This window comes from Anguilla rostrata, chromosome 5 (assembly GCF_018555375.3).
Source record: "Anguilla rostrata isolate EN2019 chromosome 5, ASM1855537v3, whole genome shotgun sequence".
NCBI classification, from domain to species: domain Eukaryota; kingdom Metazoa; phylum Chordata; class Actinopteri; order Anguilliformes; family Anguillidae; genus Anguilla; species Anguilla rostrata.
In genome coordinates, this window is record NC_057937.1 from 47154856 (window position 1) to 47182174 (window position 27319).

The following is a 27319-nucleotide window of genomic DNA, read 5'->3' on the forward strand; positions in this document are numbered from 1 at the left end:
TCTCACTGAGGTAAATACATGGCCCATGCTCCTAATTAAATAAATGAAAATATGTAAAATAATAAATAAAATTCTGCAAACATTAAATAATTAAACATATTACTTTCAAATAATAAGAGGCTATGGAGTTAAAAATGTTACATATAAATTATTACTTAACCAAGTGAGTATAATAGTTGTAATGTAATTCTGTAGTTTTGACTTCACAAAAATGAAGTGGGAAACTACAATCACCCACAATGCAGCGCGTTATTGTCATTTGCGTCATCGAATTGCGGCGGTAGAATCGGCGGACAAAATACAAGCACAAGAATTTGTACAATCGAGTGCTACGAATTACCAAATGCAAAATGATTCATGAGCTCTTGTTGGCTTTGAGTGGGTACCCTGGCACCATATTTACATGGAATAAAAGGACTGGTTTACAGGTATGGGCAAGGTTATCCAATTTATACAAGTAGTTAACGTTGGCTTGCTAGCTGCCTGTAAGAAGCCAGTAGTTGACTATCGCTATAGTCTATCATAATGATTTTTAAAATCGGGTGGAATATATCTGACTGGTCTGAAGAATTTTTCGCGCCAGCTAGCTAGCTAAACTACCTCATACTTTCGTGAGCTAGCACACTAGATGTAGACTTTCAGCGTGAAAGGGTAGAATCATGCAATATCATTTAAGAGATACGAATAATTTAGTAGTTAATTACTGCGAGATGGCTTGTTGCAGTTGCCATATGGCTGTTTCTCTGCGTTAGTGGAGCTAGTGGATTGTTTTCTCCTTCAAATCTTTATAATAAAAAAGTACATGTATTGTAAGTCATATTTAAAGAATGTAACTTAAGTTACAGTGTTCAGTGCTCGTCTGCCTTTCCCACAGGTGTCCCAGGACTTACCGTTTCTCCACCCAAGCGAAACCAGTGTGCTGAACCGGCTTTGTAAACTTGGTTCTGACTACATTCGCTTCACAGAATTTATCGAACAGCACACGGGCCATGTATATCAGCAAGTGAGTTTCGAGGGATTCGAAATGAAATTTCAACAATGACTCGGACAGCACATCAAAATTGAACGGAATTCTGTTAATCGGAGCCCATTCTTATAGTTTTCAGCATTGCTCAATGTTTTATTAGCCCCGATTTATGCTTTGTACAGGAGCACCACCCTACACAGCCAAACCAAGGTGGACTGCATGGGATCTACCTTCGGGCTTTCTGCACAGGCTTGGACTCTGTGCTGCAGCCCTATCGACAGGCCTTGCTTGACCTCGAGCAGGAGGTAGGATGCTTCATGCTTATACTGCTTGTTAATAAAAAAGGATAGTAAAGCTACATATGTTAGCATTGCACCTTAAAACCAATGCTATTCTTTTCTCATTTATTTCAGTTCCTTGGTGACCCACATTTGTCCATTTCTCACGTGAACTGCGTGCTGGACCAGGTAATGTGCAGTAAATGTATGCTGGTTTATCCCTGTAGTCTTTGGTCATGTTGCTTATTTTGTATAGTTTAGTTTGATTGTAATATATTTTGTTCTATGCTTATGCAGAAATAATTTCAATGACTGTTTGTGCTCTCCTCCAGTTTCAGTTGCTATTCCCCTCTGTGATGGTGGTAGTAGAGACAATCAAATCTCAGAAGGTAAGACCTTCTGCAGTAATTCATAAGGGTGATGGACTGATTGCATATGTGTATTTTTTACATCCTTGAGTTGTGCATATTTAGATGAATATCAGTAACTGAAATGAGGTGACGGCAATAACATTATGGTGACCCTATTTATCATGTCTTTCCAAACTGTGAATCAGATCCATGGCTGCCAGATTCTGGAGACAGTGTACAAACATAGCTGCGGAGGGCTGCCACCTGTACGTTTAGCCTTAGAGAAGTGAGTACAGTCTGTTGGTTAAAAAAATCATGCACATCATGGCTTTGTTACTGTAAATGCATTCTTCAACATCCAACGTTTGGCTGAAAGGACAGAGTGCTGTTCTCTGAAATATTATTAGTAATTAATGGCCATAACTTGATATATTACTTAAAATGTAATATTGCTGGTCCATACATATGTAATAAAACAACAGCTACAGAAAATGTTTCGCTAGGACATACCAAGTAGAAGACCCTCACGAGTCAGATTTAAATTTTCTGTTTACCTACTTTCCCTGACCATGAATTTTCTCACAGAATGTCCTTTGGTGCTTTTAAAATGGTGTGCAGTTTCTAATTATGCTCCTGGTTAATATGTATTGTATTGTTCCTGAAATGTGCATGTTGTCAGCACTTACTTATGCCATCCGTTCTGTGACTGAAGTGTCCCTTCTAATGGTCCAGGATTCTTGCCGTGTGTCATGGAGTGATGTACAAGCAGCTTGCCGCCTGGATGCTGCACGGACTCCTGCTGGACCAGAGCGAGGAGTTCTTTGTGAAGCAGGGACCGAGTGCTGGGGGTGCGGCCCAAGCCCAGGAGGAAGAGGATGAAGACCTGGGCATCGGGGGCCTGAGCGGGAAACAGTTACGGGAGCTGCAGGACCTGGTAGGGGAGCGGACTGCCATCTGTGTCTGATGGATAGATCTGAGCATGATTAGTCACAACGTCAGAGTCTGGGAACTAGCATAGGTGCAAAATTATTTGTTCCAAAATAATAATAAAGAGTGCTTTTGCAAGATAATCAAAATTTTGGAGCCTGCATAGACATGTTGTAAATGTGCCTTTTGAACTGCAAAATCATGTGGTGTGAAAGAATAATGAATGTGAACACTCCATCGTTGTCAAGAAGATGAGACAGGAATTGTTACGTTTTGTGACCATATGATTAGCAAAGGGTTTTTATAAAGGGGTTTGTTGAACAGCACTGAGATTCTTTTTTAAGGGTATGCGGAAGCTTCAGATCTTCTGTTCTTGCAGCGGCTGATTGAGGAGGAGAACATGCTGGCTCCATCCCTGCAGCAGTTCTCTCTCCGCATCGAAATGCTTCCCTCTTACATCCCCATCCGTGTGGCTGAGAAGATCCTCTTTGTTGGGGAGTCGGTCCAGATGTTTGAGAATCACAACCAGAACCCATCTCGTGCCAGTGAGAGTTCACTTCTGCTGTCCTTTTTCAATTATTCACATGCATTAGTGCAAGGGCCAGTCACTACTTCAACAGTATGTCAAGTTAGTGTTATACTGACATCCCTGTGGCTTGTTCAATAACTTTTCTGCTGCTTGATTGGATCTCATCTGTAAGGGCCTCTTGATGTCATCTTGTGGTCAGATGACAGACTTTCCCCTTTTACTTTTCTTGCCAGGCTCTATTCTGAAACGGCAGGAGGACACGTTTGCCACTGAGCTGCATCGACTCAAACAGCAGCCGCTCTTCAGCCTGGTGGATTTTGAGAACCTCATTGATGGAATTCGGAGCACAGTTGCTGAGGTGAGATTGGCGTGTGGCAAATAGTATTATCTTGGGAATGAACTAGAGCAAGATGAGTTTCCTCAGCCGACAGACCAATTGAGTCCCTCCATTTTTTATTCCAGCATCTGTGGACGCTGATGGTGGAGGAGTCCGACCTTTTGGGACAACTCAAGGTCAGGGCATATTTACAGTGTCACACCTTCTTATATGCAAACATTTTCATTTGTTCTTGTGATTCAAGCATTACTCTTGTGTTTCTTATAGATCGTTAAGGATTTTTACTTACTGGGTCGCGGAGAGCTCTTCCAGGTCTTTATTGATCATGCGCAGCACATGCTGAAAACACCACCCACTGCTGTCACTGAACACGGTACAAAGACCTCCATATTGCAAACTGAACAAATTTACAGAACGTCCTTTGCGAATGTTCTGGTTCAAAGTGTTTGTCTTTCTCTCCACTAGATGTCAATGTAGCGTTCCAGCAGGCCGCTCATAAGGTGCTGTTAGATGATGACAACCTTCTGCCTCTCCTGCATTTGACTGTTGACTACCAAGGAAAAGAGACCAAAGGTATTGCAGACATGGGGGGTTTCCGTCGGCTCACTGCTTTGAAAGTATAAGAGTGTACAACTGAAGCAGAGGTGGAATATATAAGACCACAGCACTGAAAGACTAGAATGGTGGACAATTGAAGCAGACATGGGATCTGTGGGCTCATGACTCTGAAATGCCATAAATGTAGACCATACATTTTGCCCCCCAATGGTGAAATGAACATTCCACTGGAATGGAATTTTGTACTTTTATGGTTTTTCTGGCTTGTTACAGATGTCATTTGTACAGTCAGAATTTGTAGTTTGGTTGCTCTGGATTAGAACTTCTGTTAAATTAATGTGAATGACTGTGGATCTGTTGGTTGTTTTTAGAGGTTGCTGGAGGTCGTGAGGGTGCTACCCCTCCGCAGGAGTCCTCTCCTCGGGAGGCTCCGCCCACCGGCTGGGCTGCTCTGGGATTGGCCTACAAGGTGCAGTGGCCTCTGCACATCCTCTTCACTCCTGCTGTCCTAGAGAAGTGAGTGTGTCCTAAGTTCCACAGCTTTCTCCACTGTGGATAATTTTCTGGGGCTGAAATTAAAACTGCTTCATGTTTTGGTCTTTTCATTCCCTCTTTTTTCTTGGCCCTGCCCCTCCTCAGGTACAACGTGGTGTTCCGCTACCTGCTGAGCGTGCGCAGAGTGCAGTCGGAGCTGCAGCACTGCTGGGCTCTGCAGATGCAGCGCAAGCACCTGAAATCCAACCAGACCGACGCGGTCAAGTGGAGACTGCGCAACCACATGGCCTTCCTAGTGGACAATCTTCAGTATTACCTACAGGTCTGATGTCCATACCCGTAGGCAAGGATGTTGTTTCTCCTTTAATTACCAGCTGGTGTTAACACAGTCCTGCCTTCACCTCTGCACAGGTGGACGTTTTGGAGTCTCAGTTCTCCCAGCTCTTGCATCAGATCAACTCCATCAGAGACTTTGAGAGCATCAGGCTGGCTCACGATCACTTCTTAAGCAACCTTCTGGCGCAGTCCTTCATACTGCTGAAGTCGGTGAGCAGCTCCAAAATGATCATCTTTTGCATCTTCTCCATCACTAATGAATTGATGTCACTAGGCCTGTGAGTTTGCAGTCAGGCAGCTTTCCTTCGTTTGTCCCAGGTGTTTCACTGCTTGAATGAGATCCTGGAGCTCTGCCACAGCTTCTGCTCTCTGGTCAGTCAGAACCTGGGCCCCCTGGATGACAGGGGCACTGCTCAGCTGGACATCCTGGTCAAGGTTTGGAGTCTATATACACGGTTACCATTTGGTATAGTTATGGATAGTGGCTGGAGTAAGAGGTTTCACTGATCTTAGAGCACAAATTGTGATTGAGAAATCTTTTCTTCCTTTTTCCCCCCAGGGCTTCAGTCGGCAGTCTTTTCTGCTCTTCAAGATCCTGTCAAGCGTTCGCAATCACCAGATAAACTCAGACCTGGCCCAGCTGCTCCTGCGCCTGGATTATAACAAGTACTACACCCAGTCTGGGGGAACCCTGGGCAGGTAGGTCTGATTACACTGGAGGCTAAAGGACGGTCATTGGTATATTGAGACTGCAGTATCTAAGACTCCTTTTTCTTTTGCAGTTTTGGACTGTGAGTCAGTACCTGAAAATGTCCTCGGGCCAGTACTACAACAGTGGACCCTATTGCATTCCCTTGTGTCATTCACCTGGACCCAAGTGTCCTATTCTCATACTGACTTGACCTTGTGTGCTAGTATTATTAATTGTTTGGCAGGTTACTTACGGATATGTGCACATGCCTACATCTTGGGCGATTAATAAAGAAAGAGCCTCATTGCACCACACAGAATTTACCTATAGCTCTTTTAGAAATGTATAAAGTGTAAATAAATTATCTATTGCAAAAGAAGAACTGAAATAAATCTGATAAAATGAAACAATCACAATTTATTGTTTTCTTCCATAAAAACAGAGGAGTTAAAACTATATACAGAAATGGCATGCACTAAAACTAACACAGGACAGTGATAAGGGGCGGGTGTGCGTCCGGGGCGGGGCGGGATTAGGGCAGGTGCGCGTACCGGGGCGGGACGGGATTACGGCGAGTAGTCGTGCTGGAACTGGGCGTGGCTGCTGTAGCCCTGCCGCTCTCCGCATACGAGGCTCTGGATCACCCACTCCGGCGACAGCACTGGCACACCCAGCGACGCTGCCCGCTTCAGCACGGGCGGCGGGCACGACCGGTTGGTCACCACCAGGTCGAGCGCATCTGCAAAGCAGTCTGCCCAGGTAAACGACACAACCCGTTATCATGGACCCAACTTCCCTTTGGGGTAGTCCAGCTGGCTTTAACTAAGCACACACTGATAAAGGCTTGCTATCTGTAGTGTTTCAGGTATTTGTACTCTTCTTGCACACGTAGCAAAAGTATTTTAGCGTTTTCATCATGTTTTTGAATTAAATCTAGGTTTATACAACAAATGAAATAACAAGGTGAACCCACCTGGGCTGTTGCTGTCCCCTTCATGGTTGCACACGGAGGCAGCTCCACCCATCTTAAGCAAATCGGTCCAAAATTCTGCCGACTCATCAAAGACCAGCAGGACCTTGAGTGTGTCGAACGGACTGCGCCGTGGGTGCCTGTAGGAATACAGCCGATGTGTAACTCAACTCAGCAATAAGAGACATGTTCTATGATATATTATTCTTTCTATACTTGGGATTCACGCAAACTATGTGTTAGATATAATGTCAGTAATATCTTCTGTTATCTTGCCTTGAAGAATAGCAAATTAACAATTAAACAGTCTGTATGATGTCTAATGTGCTGGGTACTTAATTCAATTGCATTGAATTTTAGAATACTGCAGAGAAAAAACCTTTTAGAAGTGGGTATTGGGTACAATATTTTAATATGGGGAGGAAAACTTGAAACTGAATGTGCTGTATAAGGACCAGCCATACGGAAGAAAATAATTCAGGCCCATCCATGCAGCTGATCTTGGATTTCTCCTGAACATCTGGGACTTTGTTCAGGCCTCACCATTCCACTACGCGGCCCTCCAGCCCCACACCGGCAGGCAGAAGGTAGTTCCTGTAGTTTAGCAGCTGGTTGTCGTGGCAGCAGTCCCGCACCCATATGTGAGACACGCAAGGGACGCCGCTCGCCAGGCACTGCAGGTACTTCCGCGTGCGGCAGTGCTGGTCTGCGATCAGGAGGCTCTGATAGGCCGCCTTGCACTGTGGAGACACGATGAGCATTCAGCACTTAGGGGATGACACTACACCAACAATCACAAGGCTAGTGCCAGGTTAGTGCACGGCTAGCCAAGTGTGGCACACTGGCCTTTTTGACCAACAGCTGACCATGTGACCAATGGAAAACAAAAAATTTAATAAGTACCAAAAATGTGTCCAGGTCAACATCTGGAAAGTTAACTGTAGTTCTACGTAATTTAAGGAAGTGTCTAGAGTGTTCTTCACATGCTACTTGTACATATATTGTCATCTACATAGAAAGTAGAAAGTGTGTGGTCACATGCACCATTTTTTTAAAACATCTGGATTCCCATTAAAAATTAGTTTAACAGCCCTGGGCAGTGGAATCCAATTACAGGTAACCTACATGCAGAATATACTGATCAACTGTTTCATTAAAAAATTAATTGTGACTGTTCCTTTTGGTCATACTATATATATCTTTTGTACCAGAATGAAAACTGAAAGAAACAAACCAGGGTATTGGATTAATCTAGAACAGTTTTCAGTATGATTTCAGCATGAAAATAAATACATTCCGGTCTGTCCTCTTAAAAGGCATCGAAGTTTGAAACTGGCACAGATCTTTGCAGTCCTCACCTGTCCCTCATTGAACTCCTGGAGAACAAACCCCCCTCCAGCTTCCAGCTGCTGCTCTGTGTAGCTCTTGTTGTAAGGTGCCGTCTGCACATACTCTGACAAAACACAATCGAGTCAGACTGGAGACCACAAGTACCAGGCACAATATTTCAATCCAAGTGTAATATGGGAAGGTTTACAACCATTTTGACTTGTGTACAACTAAAATTAACCTTTTACTATTTCAGCTATGCTATATATATTAGTTATACATCCTAATGTAATACGAGGACAGAAACGGCATATATGAGAAATACTGCACTGCGTTTTCTTTTGCTGATACAGCAGGCAAGAGAGTTGTGATGTCACAATACAGGCAGAATACAAACTGCACCAACTGTGCAGTGGTGTTGATGGTGATTGGTGGATAATACTTCCTGGATACATATACAGGGCACCCGGAAGTATAAACAGACAGTATCTGCCCATCACCATCAGCGTTGAACCTATGGGTTGCTATTAACATGCGTTGTTATTGGTGGAGCTTCTACATGTGATGTGATGCTACAACTATGTATTCCCCAATTTATTATCCCTGAGTAAGCTTAAAGGTAGGAGAGTAAACAGTTGTCCACTGGCTAAGGCAGCCTCACCCTCTTCCTCATTTGCCAGCTGGTTGGTCTCACGGTCCCTCTCCGAGGACGTGGTAAGCAGAAAGGCATAGCCCAAGAAGAGCGAGGCGCTCGGGGGGAGGGGTCCGTGCGTCTCCACCAGGTCATTGGGGTCAGAGGGCAGGTCAGTGCCACTGCCAGAGGTGTTGCACATGCTCAGATGCTTCCCTGTATGCACAGGCAGAGGAGGGAGGAACTTAGCACTGCTGCTCAAGTCCAAAACACAACGGCTAATGCTGTCCTAACAAACCCAGAGTGACACCAATATTTAAAGGACCAACAGTATCATTATAGCATCCCAGAACACTTACAATAAGTGATCATATTTTCCAACTTAAAATGTTAAAATAAAGAGCATATATACTTCACGGCTGGAGCGTGGCTAGTCAACACAGAAGATACCAAAAACAAACCAACTTCCAAAAAACGTTTGCAAAAACCTTTCCCCCATCTTAAGTGAACACTTGGGACACAGTGATAAAATGAATTTGAGACATACCAGCTCAGCAGAGGGTGAAGCGAGAGGTGTTCTGTGAAGCCAGAGCAATACCTCAAGTATTTTTCACAAGCTTCGGGACTACGCATTAGTTCAAATACCATAAATCTGATGTTCAGCCAAGCTCAATATACAATGCACAGTTTCAACACGAACACACAGATGACTTCACACATATTTCACTTGCAATTTTTGAGGGCACCAAATTCATTTTCAAAAAAAGTAGGCAACCGTTTATTTTAAAAAGCAGCAATACATTTTTAGCCATATTACTTAAAGTTAAAAACAAGTAGCTTATATTAAAAATAAATCCATAATAATTGAGAATTTTATCATTTAATTGATAAAACATTAAAACAGATTCAATGAATTATCCATTTTTAATAATGTTGGGTTAAAAATTAAAAGGTCCACTGCAATTGTAATTTAAGAAGATAAAAAGGAGGCGGGGCTGGGTCATGTCAGTCATCTTGCTTCTCCACAGGTGGGCTGTCCATACCCGTTCTGGCACCAGCTGACTTGCGGCCTCTCTTAGCGGGAGTCCTTATCTCATCGGCGGAGCTGATCAGCTTCCTCTTCCCAGAAGGCCCTGGGGTTCTGGGGCTGTCGCTGGAGCTGCGGCTGGGCGTCTCCCCGCCCCCCGCGTTGCCTCTACGCTTCCGTTTCCCCTCCACCAGGTTATCTGCAACGATGGAAGGATTCCAGCCACATTCAAGGCACAAACACAAAGACCTTTAGTTTTAGCTTAAGAACTGTTGTATTTTTTGAGGCCATTTTGTCTGATGCTAAAAACTTTGATTGACGGCATTACCCAGGCTGATGTCAGAGGCCTTGGCGAGGGGCGTGGCCGGCTCGTACGGCCCCAGGCCGTACTGTTCCCTCAGACGGTTGGCCTGCTCCATGGACAGGATCACGGACATGCGGCCGTACCACCTGCACTGGCCGTCCTTCTCCACGCTGTAGAACAACTCCGAGCCCTCCGTCTTATGGCCCTTCACCACACCTGCAGACCCAGCCACAAACAGGAAGTCTACACTTACCCCGACTCACAGGAACACAGTGGAGCAAAGGAGAGAATTTCAAACTAACTTGCATTTCAAAAGACTGATCCCGTTAGCGAATCGCAGGGCCTCACCTGTGGTGAAGCACTCGTCATCGGACAGCGCCGTGACCTCCGTCTCCACGGGGATGGGGTCGCACAGCAGGATGTCCTTGCCCGGCACGTCGCACTCGTAGCCGTCGTCGAAGAGCAGCCGGAAGCGGCCCGCCCCCAGGTCGCGGGTGATGCAGCCCGAGTACAGGTAGCCGTTGGACAGCCACTTGGCCACCACGCGGAGCCCCACGAAGCTGCTGGCGCTGCCGCTGCTGTCGGGGGACGAGTCCAGCGCGGCCACGGAGCGGCTCGGGGTCCCGCGTTTGGGGCCGCTCTCCGCCTCCCGGGCGCACACTCGCGTGTACGCCTCGTCCTCCTCCGAGGAGGAGAAGGGGGGGCCCCGTATGTCTTCTCGGGACAGGGCCCCGGCCCCCCTAATTAGAGAGAGGGGGTTTTATACACTTGGGTCTACCTCTCCAGAAAAGCTCAAGGCCTGCAAGGTTAACATAAAAAATTTTAAGCAATCTTTCAAATGCCCTATAGTCCTTCCCTTACCAGACTGAGCTGCTGGTATGGATGATTTTAACACAAAAGAATCCATGTTGGAGGGAAGATGGGTAAAGCCCACAAAGAAATCCGTATCTAACACTGAAAGGATTTCATGAATTAGTGAAAAGTGCAGAAAATAAAGGGTGCGTGCACATGCAATGGAGGGTTTTGGGACAGATGATGTCAGTATTTTTGGAACCAGTGTACCCCTTTAATCTCTTCTGCAGCCTGCGCCAAGAGGCCTCACCTGGACAGGGGGCCCCGAGAGGGGGGCCTGCCCCGACGGGCCCTTCCACGGGGCGTTAGCGGGGCCAGGGGGAGAGCGCCCGGGGCCCGCTCCCTCTCTTCCGTCCCGTTGGGACCCCAGCGCCCCCGCTGGCCCCTCTGCTGCTGTGCGCTCCCCTTCCGGGGGCTGGAGGGACACAGACAGAGACGAGAGCGGTCAGCCGGCGCGCCCCCAGCGGGGCCCAGCAGGGGGAGCCGCAGCAGAGGGGCAGAGGGGCGGGAGCTCCGCAGCAGAGGGGCCCTGGGCTCAGCTCAGGAGACCAGGCCTCCTCCAGCTTTAAGCTCTCTCAGTGCACGCTGCACTCGAGCCGCTTAATCACCCCAGCGCTGAATCATGGATTACTGTCTGCACTGATGAGACTCATGCAGCGCTGGGTGCCTGCCCACTTTTTCATATTTTTAAATCCCACAGGCACGGGAAGAATTTCTCACAATCTCTGACCTTTGTACTAGCAGACTAATTTCATTCCAGGTATTTGCTTTTCAATGGCTGCGGAAGCACCCTAAGAGCCAAAACGGGCACGGCAGGTCATCCTGAGTTGAACCGTAAGGGGTTGATAGGCATGTGAGTGAGAGACAGGAAGGAAGAAGTGGTTTAGACACAAGAGTAGGCCTGTAAGAGTTTTCCCAGAAGGCAGCGCAAGAAGGGAGGAGAGGGCGGGACGTCAACCTTGCAAATTTGGCTCCGCGGGAGGACGGGACGATGAAGTCGGCCCTCCTGGCGGGCCCCGGGCCCCCGCTGCTGGTCCCGCTGGAGCTGTGCTGCAGGCTGGACGCCTTGGAGGAGAGGGAGCTGATGTCCGCCAGGTCGCCGGAGGTCATGGAGCTGCCCGTGCGCGACGGCGAGGCCTCGTTCTCCACCACGCGGCAGTCCACCACCGGCTCCTCCGACTCCTGAAGACATCGGAAAACAACGTTACCATCCTGACTGCTAGAGTCCTTATCCCACCATCTTAACCACGAATCCAGTCAAAACAGAATTTCACGTGCTTTATGATAAGTAGTAAGCAACTGTTTGGAATTTCTGGATTCACAAGATTTCATTTTCAACTCAAGACGCTCTCAAATGTTGCAATGATAGATCAACTTTTTTTCCTTTAATACATTTCCCAGCTTGTTTCAACAATGGCTGTTAATAAACCCTGCTTATGTCACTGACTGGAGAAAGAGGGTTTTGTTGTAAATGTGTAGGGCCTGGTTCAAAATGCCCAAAAGCACTCTATATATCGTTAAACATCACTAAGTTTTGTCTGGAGGTCTGTGTTGTGGGACTACTATCCCCATGGGGCTGAAGACCCTCACCTCTGTGACCTTGCGCTCCACCTCCTGCCCGTTCTCATAGTACACGTCCGTGATGATGCGGGTGACGGTGGTGCGCACCTCCCGGATGGTGCGCACGTGCCTGCGTACGGACTGCCCCGCGGGAGCCCGCAGAGGGGGCATCTCCGGCTCCCCCTTTCAGACAGAGCGCAATGCCAGTTAGCCCGGAGCGCGTCGGTACCTTACCCACCAGTGGCCAGCCCCGCAGATAAACAGGCTGCCCACACGATTCCATCCACTTAAGTGTCGGTGTGAAGAGGAACCTCACCCTCCTCGCTGGGTACTGCGGCCCCGCGGCCTCGAAGCTGGTCTGCTGAGACACGGCCCTCTGGCGCATCTGAAACGCGACACAAGGTTGCACTGCTGATGAACAGCATGTCATCAGAGCAAACTGCACACACCCTTAACTAAGGAAGCCAGTGACATCATTACAGCAGGAGCACCAACGCCCATGTGTGCGAGACATCTTCCTAAACTTTTTCACTAAACTAATGTGTTGTCCACCTATGCGGCCATTTTTGCTTAGTCTGGCCTACACTTGGCTGGTGTGATGCAATACATGGTAACACTCTTCTTGTAAGTGTTGATATTTTATGTCCCACTTGCTGCATGAATTGGGCCATTTATCAATCTGGCACATAAGCACAACTTACTGAAATTAAACAAAAATGCTGCAATTGTTGGAACGGAAGTATTGTGATATGATTTCTAGTCCACATCAGTAACCCTAACCCCACCCATTACACCATAGTCTGCAGGGCCCTTACTTTGCTGGGAGGACTGGGAATGGTGGTGGCCATATCAAAGCTGGTCTGCTGGGATACTGCTCTCTGTCTGGAGGAGGTACCGCTGGCTGCCAACCCGGACACCCTGTTAGTTTCTCCTTCCTCTGGCCCCTCCCCCTCAGGGATGGACACACTGGCCCCGCCCCCTGCCTGGCCCAGCCCCAGCGTTTCAGTATGAGGCTCCTTCTCGCAGGAACCACGACGAGGGGCCCGTTCCGGCATGGAGCTACTAGCTGCGCTAGGCGACGCCAAACCGCCTTCACGAGGGCTGGCAGAGAGCTCTACTGATTGGCTGTTGCCAGGGAGGTTCTTGGGCCGCTGACCCTGTGATCTTGGAGCTTCCCTTTGAGAGTCCCTCTCCTGAGACAGGGGTGAGCTGTACAGGTCTCCCCTGTGGAGACAATGACTGCCATTAGTACAATCAATATAATAACATTAATCAACCTGTTGATACTTTTTTAATGAAACAAAAACAAAATTAATGGTCATTAGCCGCTTAAAGTCATGTTTGTTCATTAGTTTACACAGATTTTTCACCCATAAATGGAGGTGGGGGTTTACTGAAGAAATTCAGGTTACACACCTTGCATATGGGTACACCACCACCACACAAAGTTAAACCCTGTTCCCTCCTGATTACAAAACCTGTTCCCAACCTGCTACACCAACTCTACTTCCATGCAGTAAGCTGTATATCAGTTTGATACTCGAGCTGGTAAATCACATCACCAAGCTGTTGTTCCGACAGGGAACAGGGGGAAATTGGGGCATGGGGAACCTTGAGAAAGACCTTGCAGGAGCTCTGCAGCAGGGCAAACCAGACGCTCTCCTCCGCCTCTCTGGGGAAGAGCTAACGGGTGCCCAAAATAGCAACTCCTCCCCCCTACTCCCATGTTCTCCCACTCACAAATGGGCCAGGCACCAGCCCTGACTGCTTAACTGAAACTCTCCAGGACCTTCTTACACACACACGCACACACTTCCCACACAGTACAAATGGTCATAATTTTGTCATTCTCAAAGTCTTAAGGTGAAGATGCGCTTGAAGGATGAGAGATCAAACACTGAAGTTCAACATGAAATAGCACCATATCCTTCTCTTACTACAAAACTTACCTAAGACAGGCTAATGCTAAAATGTTTTTAACCAATTACCACAGCTACCAATTCACCAAATAATTTTTAATGGTGCTAAAACAAATTATAGTTTTTGGATGTTGAGCTTTGTTGCATGAGATTAACAGCAGAGGGAGCTGAAGTACTTGGTAAAGATTTTTGATAAAGACCCAGTGTCTGTGACCTTGGGGATTCTTCAAAACTAATGGGAGGCAGTACCTAGTAGGAGTGCAAGGCATGCTGGGTAGGGCCCTCTCTTCCACCTCAACCTGTCTTCGTGCCTCACATACACGGCTGAACACGGAGTTACTGGTCTTTGGACTGTAGGAAGAGATGATGTCAGGGCCATCAAAAAATTGCTCTCACCCACTTCCTGTTCCAATAACATAAGTGGCAGAGCTTATTCATATTTAAATCATTATTACAGCTTATTATGCTATATGATAATAATAGCACATTTACAACAATAACATGAACCCATCAGCAGCTGAAATCAGAGCTAATATCAATAAGCTTCCTTGCATAGCAACTGAGGCAGGTTACCTGGTAACAGCCTTGACAACTGTGGTAACCTTGGAAACAGAGCCTTCCTCTTCTGACAGTGCAGGTTCTAAATGGAAAAGCACAATTTAAACTCAAGCACATATATGGAATATTAAGTGAAAAAACTCCAGCAAACCACTACCAGCATATTTGTGGTGTTAGTATAAGAAGCCCAGAATAAAGGTCAGCAGTTCTTGACAATTTTACTCAAAACCTTAATTTTGGGTAAGAAACAATCAATTGGACAATCTAAAGCTTAATTTTTTAAAAATTATTGTTAAATAGAAATGGCATTCTAAATTGCACAAACAAACAGAAATGACAGCAAAGAGCAGGCTATCTGAAGAGTAGTACTTACTCTGTAGACTGAAGCGTTCTGACCCCGAGCTTCCTTCCTCCACTGGGGTCACTAGTTTCATCCTCAAACTCAGCTTCCCATCAGGCTCCGCAGTGGCCGAGGTACTGAGGTCCTCTTTTGTTGCCTCTCTGCTCTCCTCCACTGTGATTTCACTAGCCGCCATTTCATTCTCTTTTGTGACATCACCGGCCGACCGCTCTGAAAAAGAGCTCATTTCTGAGAAACCAAACATCAAAATCAGAAAAAAATTCTGCGTTGAACTGCCAAATGACAACGCTAAATGCATGTATTCATGCACGGCACAGTTATTGTTATCATAACCTTAAAATAGACCACTAGAGCCAAGCGCATCTGAAATGAGCTGTGAGGAGCAGCCTACCAATAGGAGTGCTGTGTCTGGGCGTCTGCTTCAACTGGCTGATCAGAGGAGGCGTGGCACTGGCCACAGGGCCAATGAATTCTCCTTCCTTCGGAAGAGTGAAATGAAATGGGATTTCTGAAGAAGAAGCATTGAAAAAAAATCAATAAAATTAAAACAACTGAGCAAATGCCTGACAGAAAACCTGGTGACAACAAACAGGGCATGTACACGTGCACATACCTCCAGAGCTATCACTGAGACTTTTACTCCCAGAAATCTCTATGCCTTGACCTACAGCTCCTCTGGGGGATCTGACATCAGCTGGCTTGGGCCTCTGTGACCCCGCCTTCTCAGGCTGTGAATGTCTGTCCGGGCTAGGGCTTGGGCCTTTAGACTGGGATTTGGTGGGGGATGCAGTGTTCTCCTTTGTGTTGACCCCTGGAGTTCCTGCTTTTCGCAAAGCCGGAGAAGCTCCTGGGGACCCTGGGGCCACGCCCCTTTCGGTCTGCGATGTCACGACCTTGCCTTTCTGCTGGGAGACCCTCTCGCTCTCCTCCACCAGGACAACGCTGCTGCTCTCCTCCTTTCCAGAGGAGTTCTGCTCCTGCTCTTTCCGGATACTCTGCCCCTTGGGTGAAGGAACACATTCCTCCTCCATTGGCTCCGGGGACAAGGCCTGGCTCTGAGACAGAGAGAGGCACAGTCCTGACCCCTCACCCCCTGCAGTTTCCTCCTGCTTCTCCGCCTCCTCCATGTCCTCCGTCACGTCCAGGTCATTTCCTGCAGCATTAGCAGGCTTTTGTAAAGCATTCTGACTCAACAAAACTACCGATGCCCCAGAATCTACACAGACCTCTGGGCTCTTGGACTGGACTTCCATGACCATGTCTTGGGTCTCGAGATCCGAGACACTTGTGTGCAACACGGACTGAGATTCTGACGAGGTCGATAAACTGTAAGGGACGCAGGTGCTACGGGCCGAGGATGGGGGGTTATGTTCTTGCGAATTTTTTGTTAAGTCTATGGTCTCAAGTTTCTGCTGGGAGCTAAGGGTGTCCTGCTTCTGTGAGCTGCCAGCTTTTGTCAGGTCAGTAGTATCTGTAGCATGCGTTACATTCATTGCTTGGGTGGTGGGTTTGGACGTCTCGGAACACCTTCCCTGCGAGGAGTTTTCTTTTGAGGAGTTTGCCTCCCCCATACCATCGCGCAAATTGGCAGCTGTCCTTATTTCACACGTCTGGGACTCTTTCGGTTCACTAGGGGTGTTCTTTGGTTCAGACTCTAGACAGACACCGTTTCCCTCCTTCTGGGAACTGTCGCGTGAGGCGACACTTGCAGATGTGTCTACGAGCCCCCCCGACTCCTCTATCTGCGTTGCCTGGCTGTCCTCGGCCTCCTGCGGCTTTTGTGACGGTTGTGCGAAACTGCCGCGCTCACTGAGAGTAGAGAGTTCTAATTGGAAGGATTCAGCCACTTCGCTGTGCAGCGATTGGCTGGGGTTGCGCTTCACCCCCGAGTGAGACGGCTCAGGAGATCTTGACTCCAGTGATAAGCGTCTGTCCTTTTGAGCAGCTTCCTTCATTAGTGTTCCCAACTTGTCACTACTTCCTGTTTCCTGGCTCTGGGTTGGGACAAATACATCCTGTGGGGAAAAAGAAGGAACGATTTTTGCACCATATTCAGACTTAAAATGTCATCCCTCACCAGCTGTCAAACAATCAGACACTGATTCCCCCCCACAGTCGGACACCTACGTGGGAGAGCTCAGGAAGTGTAGGCACAGAGATGTTTTTCTCCAGGACAAAACCAGGGGAATGCTGGGATACTGGAGTAGATGCAGAGGGCTGTGGTTTGGGTGCTGTGCCTGACTGAACAGGAACCTGGTCCATGTCCATTGGCTCCTCCCCTCTTTTCTGCAAGCAATCTGGCTCATCGGGGGGAAGGGATGTATCCATAGGCTCCCCAAAAGCTTTACATTAATAGCATAACAAACAACAGCGTTACACAGAGGCATTCAGGGCAAGTATGTTTGAGCACAGATTTTTTTAATAACTGCTTTATTTCTCCAAGCAGAAGATAAATTACCTTGTTCATCCTCTTGTGCTGTGGGTGAGTTAGGCACTATAAGAGGCGTTTGGCTTAAACCGTCCTGAGTAGGTGCTACAAAATCAGCAGAGTTCCTTTGGAAAAACAGAATGACAAGGTTAAATACAGAGCATTTGGCTAAATCACACAATATAATTTCAGACACCCTCATACTAGAGAATCATTTGGAGAACATGAGACAAACGATGACTGGAGGTTTCCAAAATCCTGCAGAATATTTTTGTGCTGCACTTCAGTGTAATCTTAAAATGTAGCTTCCCTAAATTATTTTTGCTTTGCTTAGTCACTTGTGTGTAATTCAGACCTGGGTCAAATGCATATTCCTTTTGGATTCAAATACTTTTCTATGCTTTACTGATCTTCTCTGGTGTATTGGAACCAATGAAATACTCTCAGAAAGTGCAAACCCCACCTTCTGGTCATATTGGCAGGCTCAATTACACCAGGCAAGTTCAATAGAGCACAGAAAAGTATTTGAATCAAAAACAAATACGTATTTGACCCAGGTCTGGTGTAATTCCAGGTTGCTTCTGCCAGTAATGGACAAAAATGTGTTGCACTATGGGACACTAAGTTGTAGTGAGATGGGGCATGGCAGTAAGGCTGAGACTGAGGGTGACTGAAGGGCTGTGTGTTGGTGATGTGTTTGCTCTTACTGGGAGAGGCTCTCTTGCACCAGGATGCCGTGTCCTGAAAGATGCAGCAGACGCAGGCTGTGGGCGGGTGTGCACGTTGGCAGATGCTGGCTCTCTGGCTCAGCCACGGTGCTGTCGACCCCGCCTCCTGGAACGCGGGGAAAGGAACGGAAAAAAGGCCTTTAGCAAAGACCCCGCCCAGTATTTCGGCTCTCGTGTCAAAATACGAAACAGTCGTGTTGCCCGGGGAAACCAAAGGTGGAATGAAAGTTCACCTGTCTTCTCGGCGTCGAATAAGTCATCCTGAGAAGATGGCACCTCGTCCTCGTCCTCATCCTCCGGTTCCCGGGCCGCCTCGGCCGAGGCCTCGGAGCCATGCAGCAGGTCCTGGATGGACATCTTCCTCTCCCCAGACGAGGGCTCAGAGGGACAGCTGGAGCTCACTTCTGACCTGCGGAGGAAGGAGAACTGCACTTCAGATGCACGCCCATGAGCAGGAACCTATGAAAACTGAGCTTTTCCTTCATTTCAATTTCCCCCCCAATTCAGGATGCCTGGTCATATTTGCTATCCCAGGACAGTGCAGACTAGCGCGTCCATGCAGCGTGTGATTCCTTTCTAGCTGCAGTCCAGTGCAAAGGACAACACTTCATGCACAGCTGCCTCAGGCAGACCAAAGTCCATGCATGGCTAGGGCAGTTCTGGAATTGCTGGTCAGTCAGGACTGAAATTTTGACTATGGGCTAAGTGACCAAACCGAAGAACTTTAGCGCATGCTTGTCAGTGAGACCCAGTTACCTTTTACATTTGTTCTCCTGGCTGCCTGAAGCTACACCTGCTGTTTTCTGTACAGCTCCTGAAACACAAAAATCATGGGATTTAAGGACCGATGGTGACAGCCAATCATTTCATCAGTTTTTTTTTTAACAACAAAACTAGACTTTAAGGGCCATAGCTGTACCTTGCTTAGCCTGCCTCTGGCTGTCAGTCTGGCTGGGCGGAGTGCTGGCCCTCTCAGCCTGGCTCTCCTCATCCCTGTCCAGCTCATGGCTCGGACCCTGGCTCTCCGACAGCTCCAGAAAGCCAAACTGAGATGGCCCTCCTGCACAAACACACCCACCCACAACATTATGTCTCAATCACCAGCAACATAGCAAAAATCATTGCTTCATACAAAAAATTGTATGTTCCTCTCGCAGTATACACAACAACAAAGATCTCACAATCCTCCCCATAATTAAATTCCACCTGTGTACCATGACATTGGAAACTGTTTGCTCTCTGGGAGTGGGTGGGGGGGGGGGGGTTCTTATCACGTTATCAAGTGAACCCTGGTATGTTCATGCATTACTTATCCCTTACTTCGACTGTTATACAAAAAACCCTAAATTTGGTTGTAAAATAAAATGCACTGACTTATCCGAGTGTAAACACAGCTAAAACTGCCTCATAAATATCAGTCAGGGCAGCCTCTGCAGTAGTAACTGTGAGCTACAGACCTTCAGACTGAGCACACTGCGTTGTGGAGTCTGCCCCAGCGTCCACCTCCATCTCTTCACCTGCACACCTCCTGGCGACAGGGGCTATTACACTGACAGAAACAGAGAGACAGGTCTCAGAAACACTTTACTGAAACTCACCCAGTAAAATAGCATGCCAAGTCAAATAAGTGAAATCTCTAGAAAGGCATTTTCATTTGTGGATTACAATGAGGCCAGAAAAGAGGAAAACATAAAAGGACTACTCAAGACTTGGCATCTTTAGACTTTATTGTACCCAAGGGGAAATTCCTTTCCACAGCACTGTACCCATCAGACAACAGTACATACAACAGCACACTAGGGTTGGGCCGATGTAAAAATTTTCAAACCGGTTTGATATTAAGCCAAATACCGGACCGGACCGGTAATACCAAAATTTTGCACGTGACTCAAACCATTGTGACGTACTTAAAGTTTTGTTGCAGCGTCCGTTGCTATGCTGACGCTGCCAGCCTTGCTACATTCTTTGGCAATAAAGATTCTAAGACAACTCAGCAATTTCTCTGGTTTAATGGGTTATTTTACAGCCTGAAATGCGACCGTATTAGTAAATGGCTACACATGTCATCTAACTTGCAAGCAGTTGGCTATCTCCCTGGATATTAATTAAATGTTTTTAACAGAAAATAATAATAAATAATGTGATTTTATCCATGGAAATGGCTATACAAAAAGGCAAAATAAATGTTGTGTTTTTTTTGCACTCAGACACTAGTGGCTCTGTTTACAATTATTATTATATTATGTTAATCACGTTGTCATCTTGCTTATTACTAATGCAATACAAGTAGGCTACTTTTTAATTTGCCAGAACAAGTCTCATAATGACAAATGCCCGTTCAGTCGGTTCGCATAAAATCAAACCGGTTTAAGCTCGTACACCGGACCGGACCGGCAAAACCAGAAAGCGACCCAACCCTACAGCACACAGTAACAGCATACAATGACAGACAACAGTACACACTCAGGCCTAATCAGCGAGGCCTATTGTTCAAGGCGGCTATGGCTGCGGGGATCAGGCTTTTCCCAAAGCGAGCCCTTCTGCACCTCAGTGTCTAATTCCTAATGGTCCTGTGAAATGAGATGGTCACCATAAGTGATAACCATCCTCACGGTACCTCAAAACACCGCTTCGGGGATCACTAACGGTTGCATACCTCTTTTGATTAGATGGGGAGCACACTTCAAGAATTTGACTATGCTCCCGTGCGTCAGAACTCAGGGTTGACTCCAAACAAGCTAAACAGAAAATGGCACAATCCTCTTCAGCAAAATTTAAAGGGGAATAAAAGTCTACATACAAGTGGTTTTGTGATCAAAATAAGCATTTTGGACAAATTTATTCAAAACCTTTGCCTTGCTAAAATGTTCTGACCTGAGCTGGGCTGTGTGTTCCTCTGCACCACGTTCGCGAGGCTATCAGTCTGGGAGCACTTGCTTCCCAGTGGAGACGAAATCAGCTCCTGTGGGAAAAGTATTAGTGAACACTTCAGTTTAAAAAAAAAAAAAAAGTATTGCATCATAGTACAGTCTTTCTCAAAAACAACTTATGGTCTGGCACTACTCTGCAGTTCTACCAAAGTGCACGAAAAAGAAAAAACGGGATATAAGAATTCCAGCTACTTTTATAAAGAAACAAACAAGCAATGCTTTGCTACTTTTTTAAAATGTACTAATGGAGTGGCCAAAATGGTGAAATATCCAACACACAATTTCCCCCACGCAAAGTGCCCCCAGTTCCCAATAAAGACCAACTCACCAAAACAGGACTGGGAGATGTGGGCTGCAGGTTGGAGAGGCTACGGGCGAACAGGGACCGATAGCTGCTGTCGGGGTCTTCCTCCAAGGCGGCACTGTCCGGCTGGGAGTCCTCGACAATCAAGCAGGGGTTGTCCAACTGGGAAAAACCGGATTCCAGCTCATTACTCCCAGGATCCATGAAGATTGGACGTTCTCCGACAGCAGCACTAACTGCACACAACAAACACAACAACGCACCCGGAATTCATGATTAAACAAAATGGGGACTAAGGCAGTGGTTCTCAACCCTGGTCCTGGTTTTAATGTCAAATGAAGGATGGTATACCCTCCTAATGCCACATTTAAGAAAGATATTCAGGTTACAAAAAATGGATATTTCACATGCCGTTGAGGGCTTTTAATCAGTCGGAGCAGTTCACAGATAATGTTTTTATTTTCTGTAATGTGCTGTGGCAAGTGTTGCTTGAAAGATGTTACATCTTTATTTGGCAAAATAACAAACCAGCAACTGAAAACCGTAAAGCGTTTAAAGGCAAGGGAAAGGGCAATGAGTTAAATCCGCATTCTCTTAACCCACCTGTTGTCTTCATATTTTGCATGCACCCCGTGTCCACAAGGTTAAAAATGACTCACCCCCACCAGACCCCCTCTGAAAAGCATCTTCACTGAATTTAAAACCCGAAATCAATATTTTTGGGCTAGAAACAAATTGTCACTCATCAATACTTTGATTAATGTTTTCTGACATCACAATCCAGAGAATTCAGTGTACACCGCTCGTTTTACTACAAAAAAATGGCTAATGATTTGCTGCATGTGTAGCGGTTAATTTTGATTATGATTTCATAACTGCAGGGTTGAAGACCATTTCGTAGTGAACCCTTGATCAAGTATTTCACCGTTCAGCTTCCCGAAGGACATTTACGTGAAACGCCTGGAGGCTATATTTCAGAACAAAAGGCCACGTCTCATGACTCGGAAAGGTCGTTTCAGGACGGACCGAGCAAATACTGATCTGCAACTGAAAACCATTCAGTCGTTAATTGCAAACGTGAAACGCACCGTTTCTTAGAAATGTCACGAGGCAAGACAAAAGTTCTAGGAAAACGCTCATCATGTGTCATTTTGATCAAGAAAAAAGGAGAGTCGGCTAATTAACACGTTTTCTAAAAAGCGAAAGTATACGCTAATTCACTTGACTATAAAGGTATAAGTAAAAAACTACATACGTCCAGCTAGTAAACAGCACATACTTGCATATGCTAAGTTATGGATATATAAACAACAGGCTATTAACTGGCTAGCATGCTACATTTTAAGTATGGGGCAGGTAGTGAACTACATTGTGGAAGGTTTGATTGGACTCCTCCCCCTATGTGAGTTAGCAAGCTAACTACCAAGCTAGCGAATACTCAACGGACGAAATATTTCAATACAAGCAGATAACAAGCCAGGTACGTACAGATAGCGCACAACGGTCTCAATTTAAAGAACATAACTGAGCAACGTTATTTTTCTTAAGATCCAAAGGAACCCATCTTATTAACTAATCAAAGTAACTTAGCCAGCTACATAATGAAGACAACTATCTTATTTTACTGCAGTGTGGCTTATACTTTCTTAAATCTTTCGCTAGGAAACATCTACAGTATGACGTTCTGAAAAGCTTAATTTTAACTGGATTCCTACCAAGTGCATGGAAGCCCCTCCAGTCCCATAACTCAGATAAAATCGTAACACACCGACAGTCAGCTCATTTCCATTACCCACTGCGTTGTTTCGCGGCAAACACGACCTTACGGAAAGCTGTGATTGGTCTACAGCCCAGGGTCATAGTATCAACAAAGATTTCCTGCCGTTTTGATTGGCCACAGGCGTGGGATGAGCCAGAGGCAGTTCTAGCAAACTCCACACAGAAAGGCCCAGGTTGGAATTCGAACCCAGGATGCAAACATTGGGATTCAAACCTTCTTGCAGTGATGCGACAGTACCATGCACTGCACCAACGTGCTGCCCAGGCACTCCTCATTTTTTTCTTATCTGAATTTGTTCTGTGGTAAGATCAACATTTGTGTGTGTTTGGAAACATGCGTAAAGGCATTTTATGCAGAAGATATTTTTATTTCGAATTTTAAGTAGTTGAAAGTAGCCATATTAACAACAAATCAATATCAATACTTTTTTTTATTTTATTTTAACTAATCTATCTGAAGAGCCTCAAATTTTTCACTAGCTTTTGATTTCACATAAGCCTTACTAAGTTTTAAGAACAGATTTGGTCATCTTAGTTTCATTTTTGTTTTTTCAAAAACTCATTTTTATTTTTATTCCAGTTTACATTGTCTTTTCCTCACACACTTTTCGTCTTGGTTTTATTTTATGACAATAACCTTGATGGAAAAGTGAGTGATTCATTTAAAAAAATGATTTATGACATATGATAATGATATATAAAGACCCACATATGCGCAGATAAACCCAGCAAGCACTTAGCAATAGCGTATTTGTTGCTTTTGTTGATTACTTGGCTAATCGTGCCTTTGGGAGAGCGCGCAAGAATATGCATATGAGGCGTTTGTTGACAGTGATGAATGGCTGATGTTTGCACAACACCCTGCAGATGACATACCTTTTATAGAATTGATAGGATGTTTCCTTTTGCAAACCAACATGAACAGGCACAAGCAATTGATTTATGAACAATAGGCATTCATCCTCTGATACACCTGGGATACACACAAAATTGAAGGTCTGCGCATGTTTCATGAATCCCACGTTGGCTTTCCCTAGGAACTTTTTATTAAGAACAAAAGTAAGAACAATTTAAGAGAAGTTTTGTGAATAAGGCCCATTGTTCACCAAAGACCTCTCGTAAGGATCATGAATGATCTGCTTCCTCTAAGATCTGTGTAAGGCATGTCTAATCATACTATTATTTTTATTAGTTTTTACTGTAAAGATATAGAAGCATTATCCATAAAGAAAGTGCCCAATTATATTAGCCATTTAGATGAGGGATGTATTTGATGAAATATGAAAGCAGATAAGTGAGTTGTTGAGCTGACGAGAGTGAGGTAAGTGCTCACATGCGGTTAAATGGCAGCAAATTGCCATATGCTATCAGCCTTTAAGCACACAATTTAACATAATCTCTACACACCAACTACTTCCATCTGTTACTATGGCAACGCGATTTTGTCTTTTAACTGCCTGCTCACTACATACTAAGGAGGGTCAATGTGGGGTGAAAAGGCAAAAAATAAAAACTGAAAATATGACAGTGGAGAGCTATTGCCATGATAATATATGCAAATTATGTCCATGTTCATTGTTAGAGGAGCAGACCAGGTACAGGCTCAAAGGCGGGTATAGAGCCAAAGCTTACTTAGAAAAAGAAACTCTGGGACAAATATAAATCCGATATTTATTCCCATGACTATGAGTTACACCAGTGACATGAGAGTGATGCTTTATGAACTCCAAAACAGGTGGAGCTATGATGTTTTGTAAATCACTCAATGAAATAAAAGAATCACAGTATTTGGCTTAGGAGAACATTTGGTGCTGTTATAGGGCTTTTGAGTCCTCTGTCACTCTGCAAACAACCCAGGCCCAATTAAAAATTATGTTGTTCTACGTGCTAATGCAGCTAACAAAATAAGTGATGTCAGATTGTTCATTCAATGCTTTCTAAGTGAAACCTGTAACCGTTATGATTAATTAAGGTTAATTATTAGAATTGCTCAAGAGGGTGATGTGCGATAGAAGCCCTGCATCCACATTTCCTTAGTCCTCAGCCTCTTTTGATTTTATCAGACACCTTTATCTAGGGCAGCACTCTTAAATTTAGAAGCAAATATTCAAATAATCAAATGAAGCATTAAGAAATTTAGCTAAGTGGCATGAATACCAATCCATATTTACAAGAGAAAATCTGAGGATAGGTTTATATTTAGTCAGAAAGATAGTGACCTAGACAAAGTCACATTTTTGATGGATTTATTCATTTATTTTCTCAACAGCTGAAGAGACAACTGTTAGGCTTCAGCCGGTTGCATTTTGGCCTTTTGGCCATAAGTGAAATAGTCCTGATATAGGGCAACTTCCATACATTGTAAAGTGTTATCCAGGTACATAGCTGGATGGTTACTGATGAAATTTAATTATGAGCAGATTTACATATAATACCAATTATTCTGAAATGAGCACAGTACCACAAAACCATTCCAAAATTAGTTCTAAGTAAAGTTACAAAAGAAAAAAGTGAGTATTAAGAATAACATACAGATATAGGTTTCTTACATACTGGAAAATATGTTTTAATGCATTAAGTGATGCTAGTACTTCTCGTGTTGAGGTAGATGCTTTAAAATAATAAACCTGTACAGTTTGACATTTTAATACAATTTTGTTAAAGTATACAGTTTCTGAAAATTTGGCAAATATATTTTATTAGTTGACCAAATAATCTTAATAAGATTCTCTATTGTAAATCCGTGCATTCTGTGTTATGATATATGGGATGACACCTAGGCACGGGAACTCTGGGTGACTATACAGGACCCCTAAGCCTAAAAAAGATGTAGGTTATCTTTAATATTAGCAGGCTGGCACCCAGACACCTGCCAACATCCTGTTTACATCGCTTTGAGGACTATGCAGCTCGCAACTGATAAAACAATGAAAGGTAGACAGAATTGACGAATATACTCTTCCAGAGATCATTACCTCAATTAAGTCGATCATGCTAACAGATTCATCTGAGTCAAATGAACGACATTATACTGTAAGGAAGAGATCTTACAGAAATCAAGTTCCTGCTCCTTCAAAATGCAACTTTTTTGAAGGATTGGTGGTGGAAACTACATCCGATGTAGCATGCATAAGAATGTTTGTATACAGAGGCAGAACATAGCAAACGCCACATATGACTGTTGCCGGCGTTTTCGAAGCAAAGCTACGAATGCAGTTGACACCCAAAGAAAGAATTGCGCAGCAACCGAATGGAACAATAACGGTTTGAATGAGAGATCAAACATATTTCTACATTACAAACACACCCGGCATTGATAAGAAATCAGTATCACTGTACTTTTGTTCAAGAACGACTATTTTGTTTTTAATGGCATGCGTAAGCTAATATTAAATAAATCACTGGTTTACCTTTGAAAAGTTGAGCTTGTTTACGAGACTGGGGGGTTCTCCCGTTGCAGGTTTTGTTTAATACATGAGTTTACTGTTTTAATATTTCTACCCGGCTGGATCTGGCTTTAACAGCGATGCATCCAATTTCTCTCGCTCTCTCTCCCCGCTTCTCCTGAAAGGCTGGGTGTGGGATACATGAATGCCACTTAAAGAAGCAATGGCATTTTTTATGCGTGTGCTCGCGCATTTGGTCGTGTGTAAGGCATTTATTTTATGTAAAATCTTGAATTTACGACATGTTGGTTTGATAACAGACACTCAATTCCCTTAAATCTGTTCACAGAAGATGCTTGGCTCATTTTATGAGATGCGCCAAATTTAACTAGGGTTTATGAGGACATCATTGTACTTGGATATAGGCGTGGACATTATTTTACCTCTCATGCGCACAATGGCTATACTTTTTTTCTCATGGGCATCTCCACTCTTATGTCCTTTTAAATTGTACGTATAAACATGTTCTAAACTGCAGTAGGAATTCATGCTTCCACTCAAAAATGTACTAAGTGCTTTCGAATTGACTGACCAACAAATACTCTTACATTCCCTTCTTAACTGCATCCTATCAATCACCCACTCTGTGGATTGTGCCCTTGTTATGACATGGATTTGTATATGCATTCAAATCCGACCCTACGCACTGGCAAAAAAATAAAAAAAATAAAACACTTCGCACCAAGGACTATGTTTAGTATTACACTATCCCCTTCCATCTTCTT

General features: G+C 45.0%; 2 protein-coding genes across 11 annotated transcripts; one reads left to right on the forward strand and one right to left on the reverse strand.

Moving 5' to 3' along the window:
* The first annotated feature begins 248 nt into the window (after nucleotides 1-248).
* On the forward strand, nucleotides 249-5878 carry tubgcp4 (tubulin gamma complex component 4). Its single transcript, XM_064336688.1, has 18 exons — nucleotides 249-428; nucleotides 875-1003; nucleotides 1150-1272; nucleotides 1381-1434; nucleotides 1578-1634; nucleotides 1802-1881; nucleotides 2328-2529; nucleotides 2902-3067; nucleotides 3285-3409; nucleotides 3514-3564; nucleotides 3656-3761; nucleotides 3854-3961; nucleotides 4318-4462; nucleotides 4586-4763; nucleotides 4853-4987; nucleotides 5096-5212; nucleotides 5337-5476; nucleotides 5560-5878. The coding sequence occupies exons 1-18, from the start codon at nucleotides 351-353 to the stop codon at nucleotides 5570-5572; spliced, it is 2007 nt and encodes a 668-aa protein (XP_064192758.1). The 5' UTR covers nucleotides 249-350; the 3' UTR covers nucleotides 5573-5878.
* tp53bp1 (tumor protein p53 binding protein, 1) lies at nucleotides 5866-26685 on the reverse strand. 10 transcript variants are annotated; one of them, XM_064336682.1, is made up of 29 exons: nucleotides 26559-26685; nucleotides 21394-21605; nucleotides 21010-21097; nucleotides 20792-20873; nucleotides 19593-19684; nucleotides 19055-19195; nucleotides 18892-18949; nucleotides 18369-18544; nucleotides 18115-18241; nucleotides 17438-17532; nucleotides 17107-17321; nucleotides 15593-16994; nucleotides 15371-15487; nucleotides 14992-15207; nucleotides 14634-14700; nucleotides 14310-14411; nucleotides 12957-13365; nucleotides 12458-12526; nucleotides 12172-12324; nucleotides 11540-11763; nucleotides 10832-10996; nucleotides 10078-10469; nucleotides 9754-9945; nucleotides 9442-9624; nucleotides 8429-8614; nucleotides 7797-7891; nucleotides 6982-7178; nucleotides 6442-6578; nucleotides 5866-6219 (listed from the first exon to the last, which is right to left on the reverse strand). In XM_064336682.1, exons 2-29 carry the CDS (start codon nucleotides 21571-21573, stop codon nucleotides 6035-6037), a joined length of 5745 nt encoding a protein of 1914 aa, XP_064192752.1. In that variant the 5' UTR covers nucleotides 21574-21605; nucleotides 26559-26685; the 3' UTR covers nucleotides 5866-6034. The 10 variants fall into 10 exon arrangements, with proteins under 10 accessions (XP_064192752.1, XP_064192751.1, XP_064192748.1 ...); XM_064336681.1 differs by lacking the exon at nucleotides 26559-26685 and adding an exon at nucleotides 23085-23236; XM_064336678.1 differs by lacking the exon at nucleotides 26559-26685 and adding an exon at nucleotides 21973-21996.
* Nucleotides 26686-27319: the final 634 nt, after the last annotated feature.

Coding starts and splice junctions, on each gene's coding strand:
- tubgcp4 (XM_064336688.1), top strand. CDS start 351: ATGATTCATGAGCTCTTGTTGGCTTTGAGTGGGTACCCTGGCACCATA. Junction 3,410..3,513: donor TTCGGAGCACAGTTGCTGAG/GTGAGATTGGCG, acceptor TTTTTATTCCAG/CATCTGTGGACGCTGATGGT. Junction 3,962..4,317: donor CCAAGGAAAAGAGACCAAAG/GTATTGCAGACA, acceptor GGTTGTTTTTAG/AGGTTGCTGGAGGTCGTGAG.
- tp53bp1 (XM_064336678.1), bottom strand. CDS start 21,994: ATGCAAAATATGAAGACAACAG. Junction 18,950..19,054: donor CCAGAGGCAGGCTAAGCAAG/GTACAGCTATGG, acceptor TTTGTGTTTCAG/GAGCTGTACAGAAAACAGCA. Junction 17,322..17,437: donor AGCACAAGAGGATGAACAAG/GTAATTTATCTT, acceptor ATTAATGTAAAG/CTTTTGGGGAGCCTATGGAT.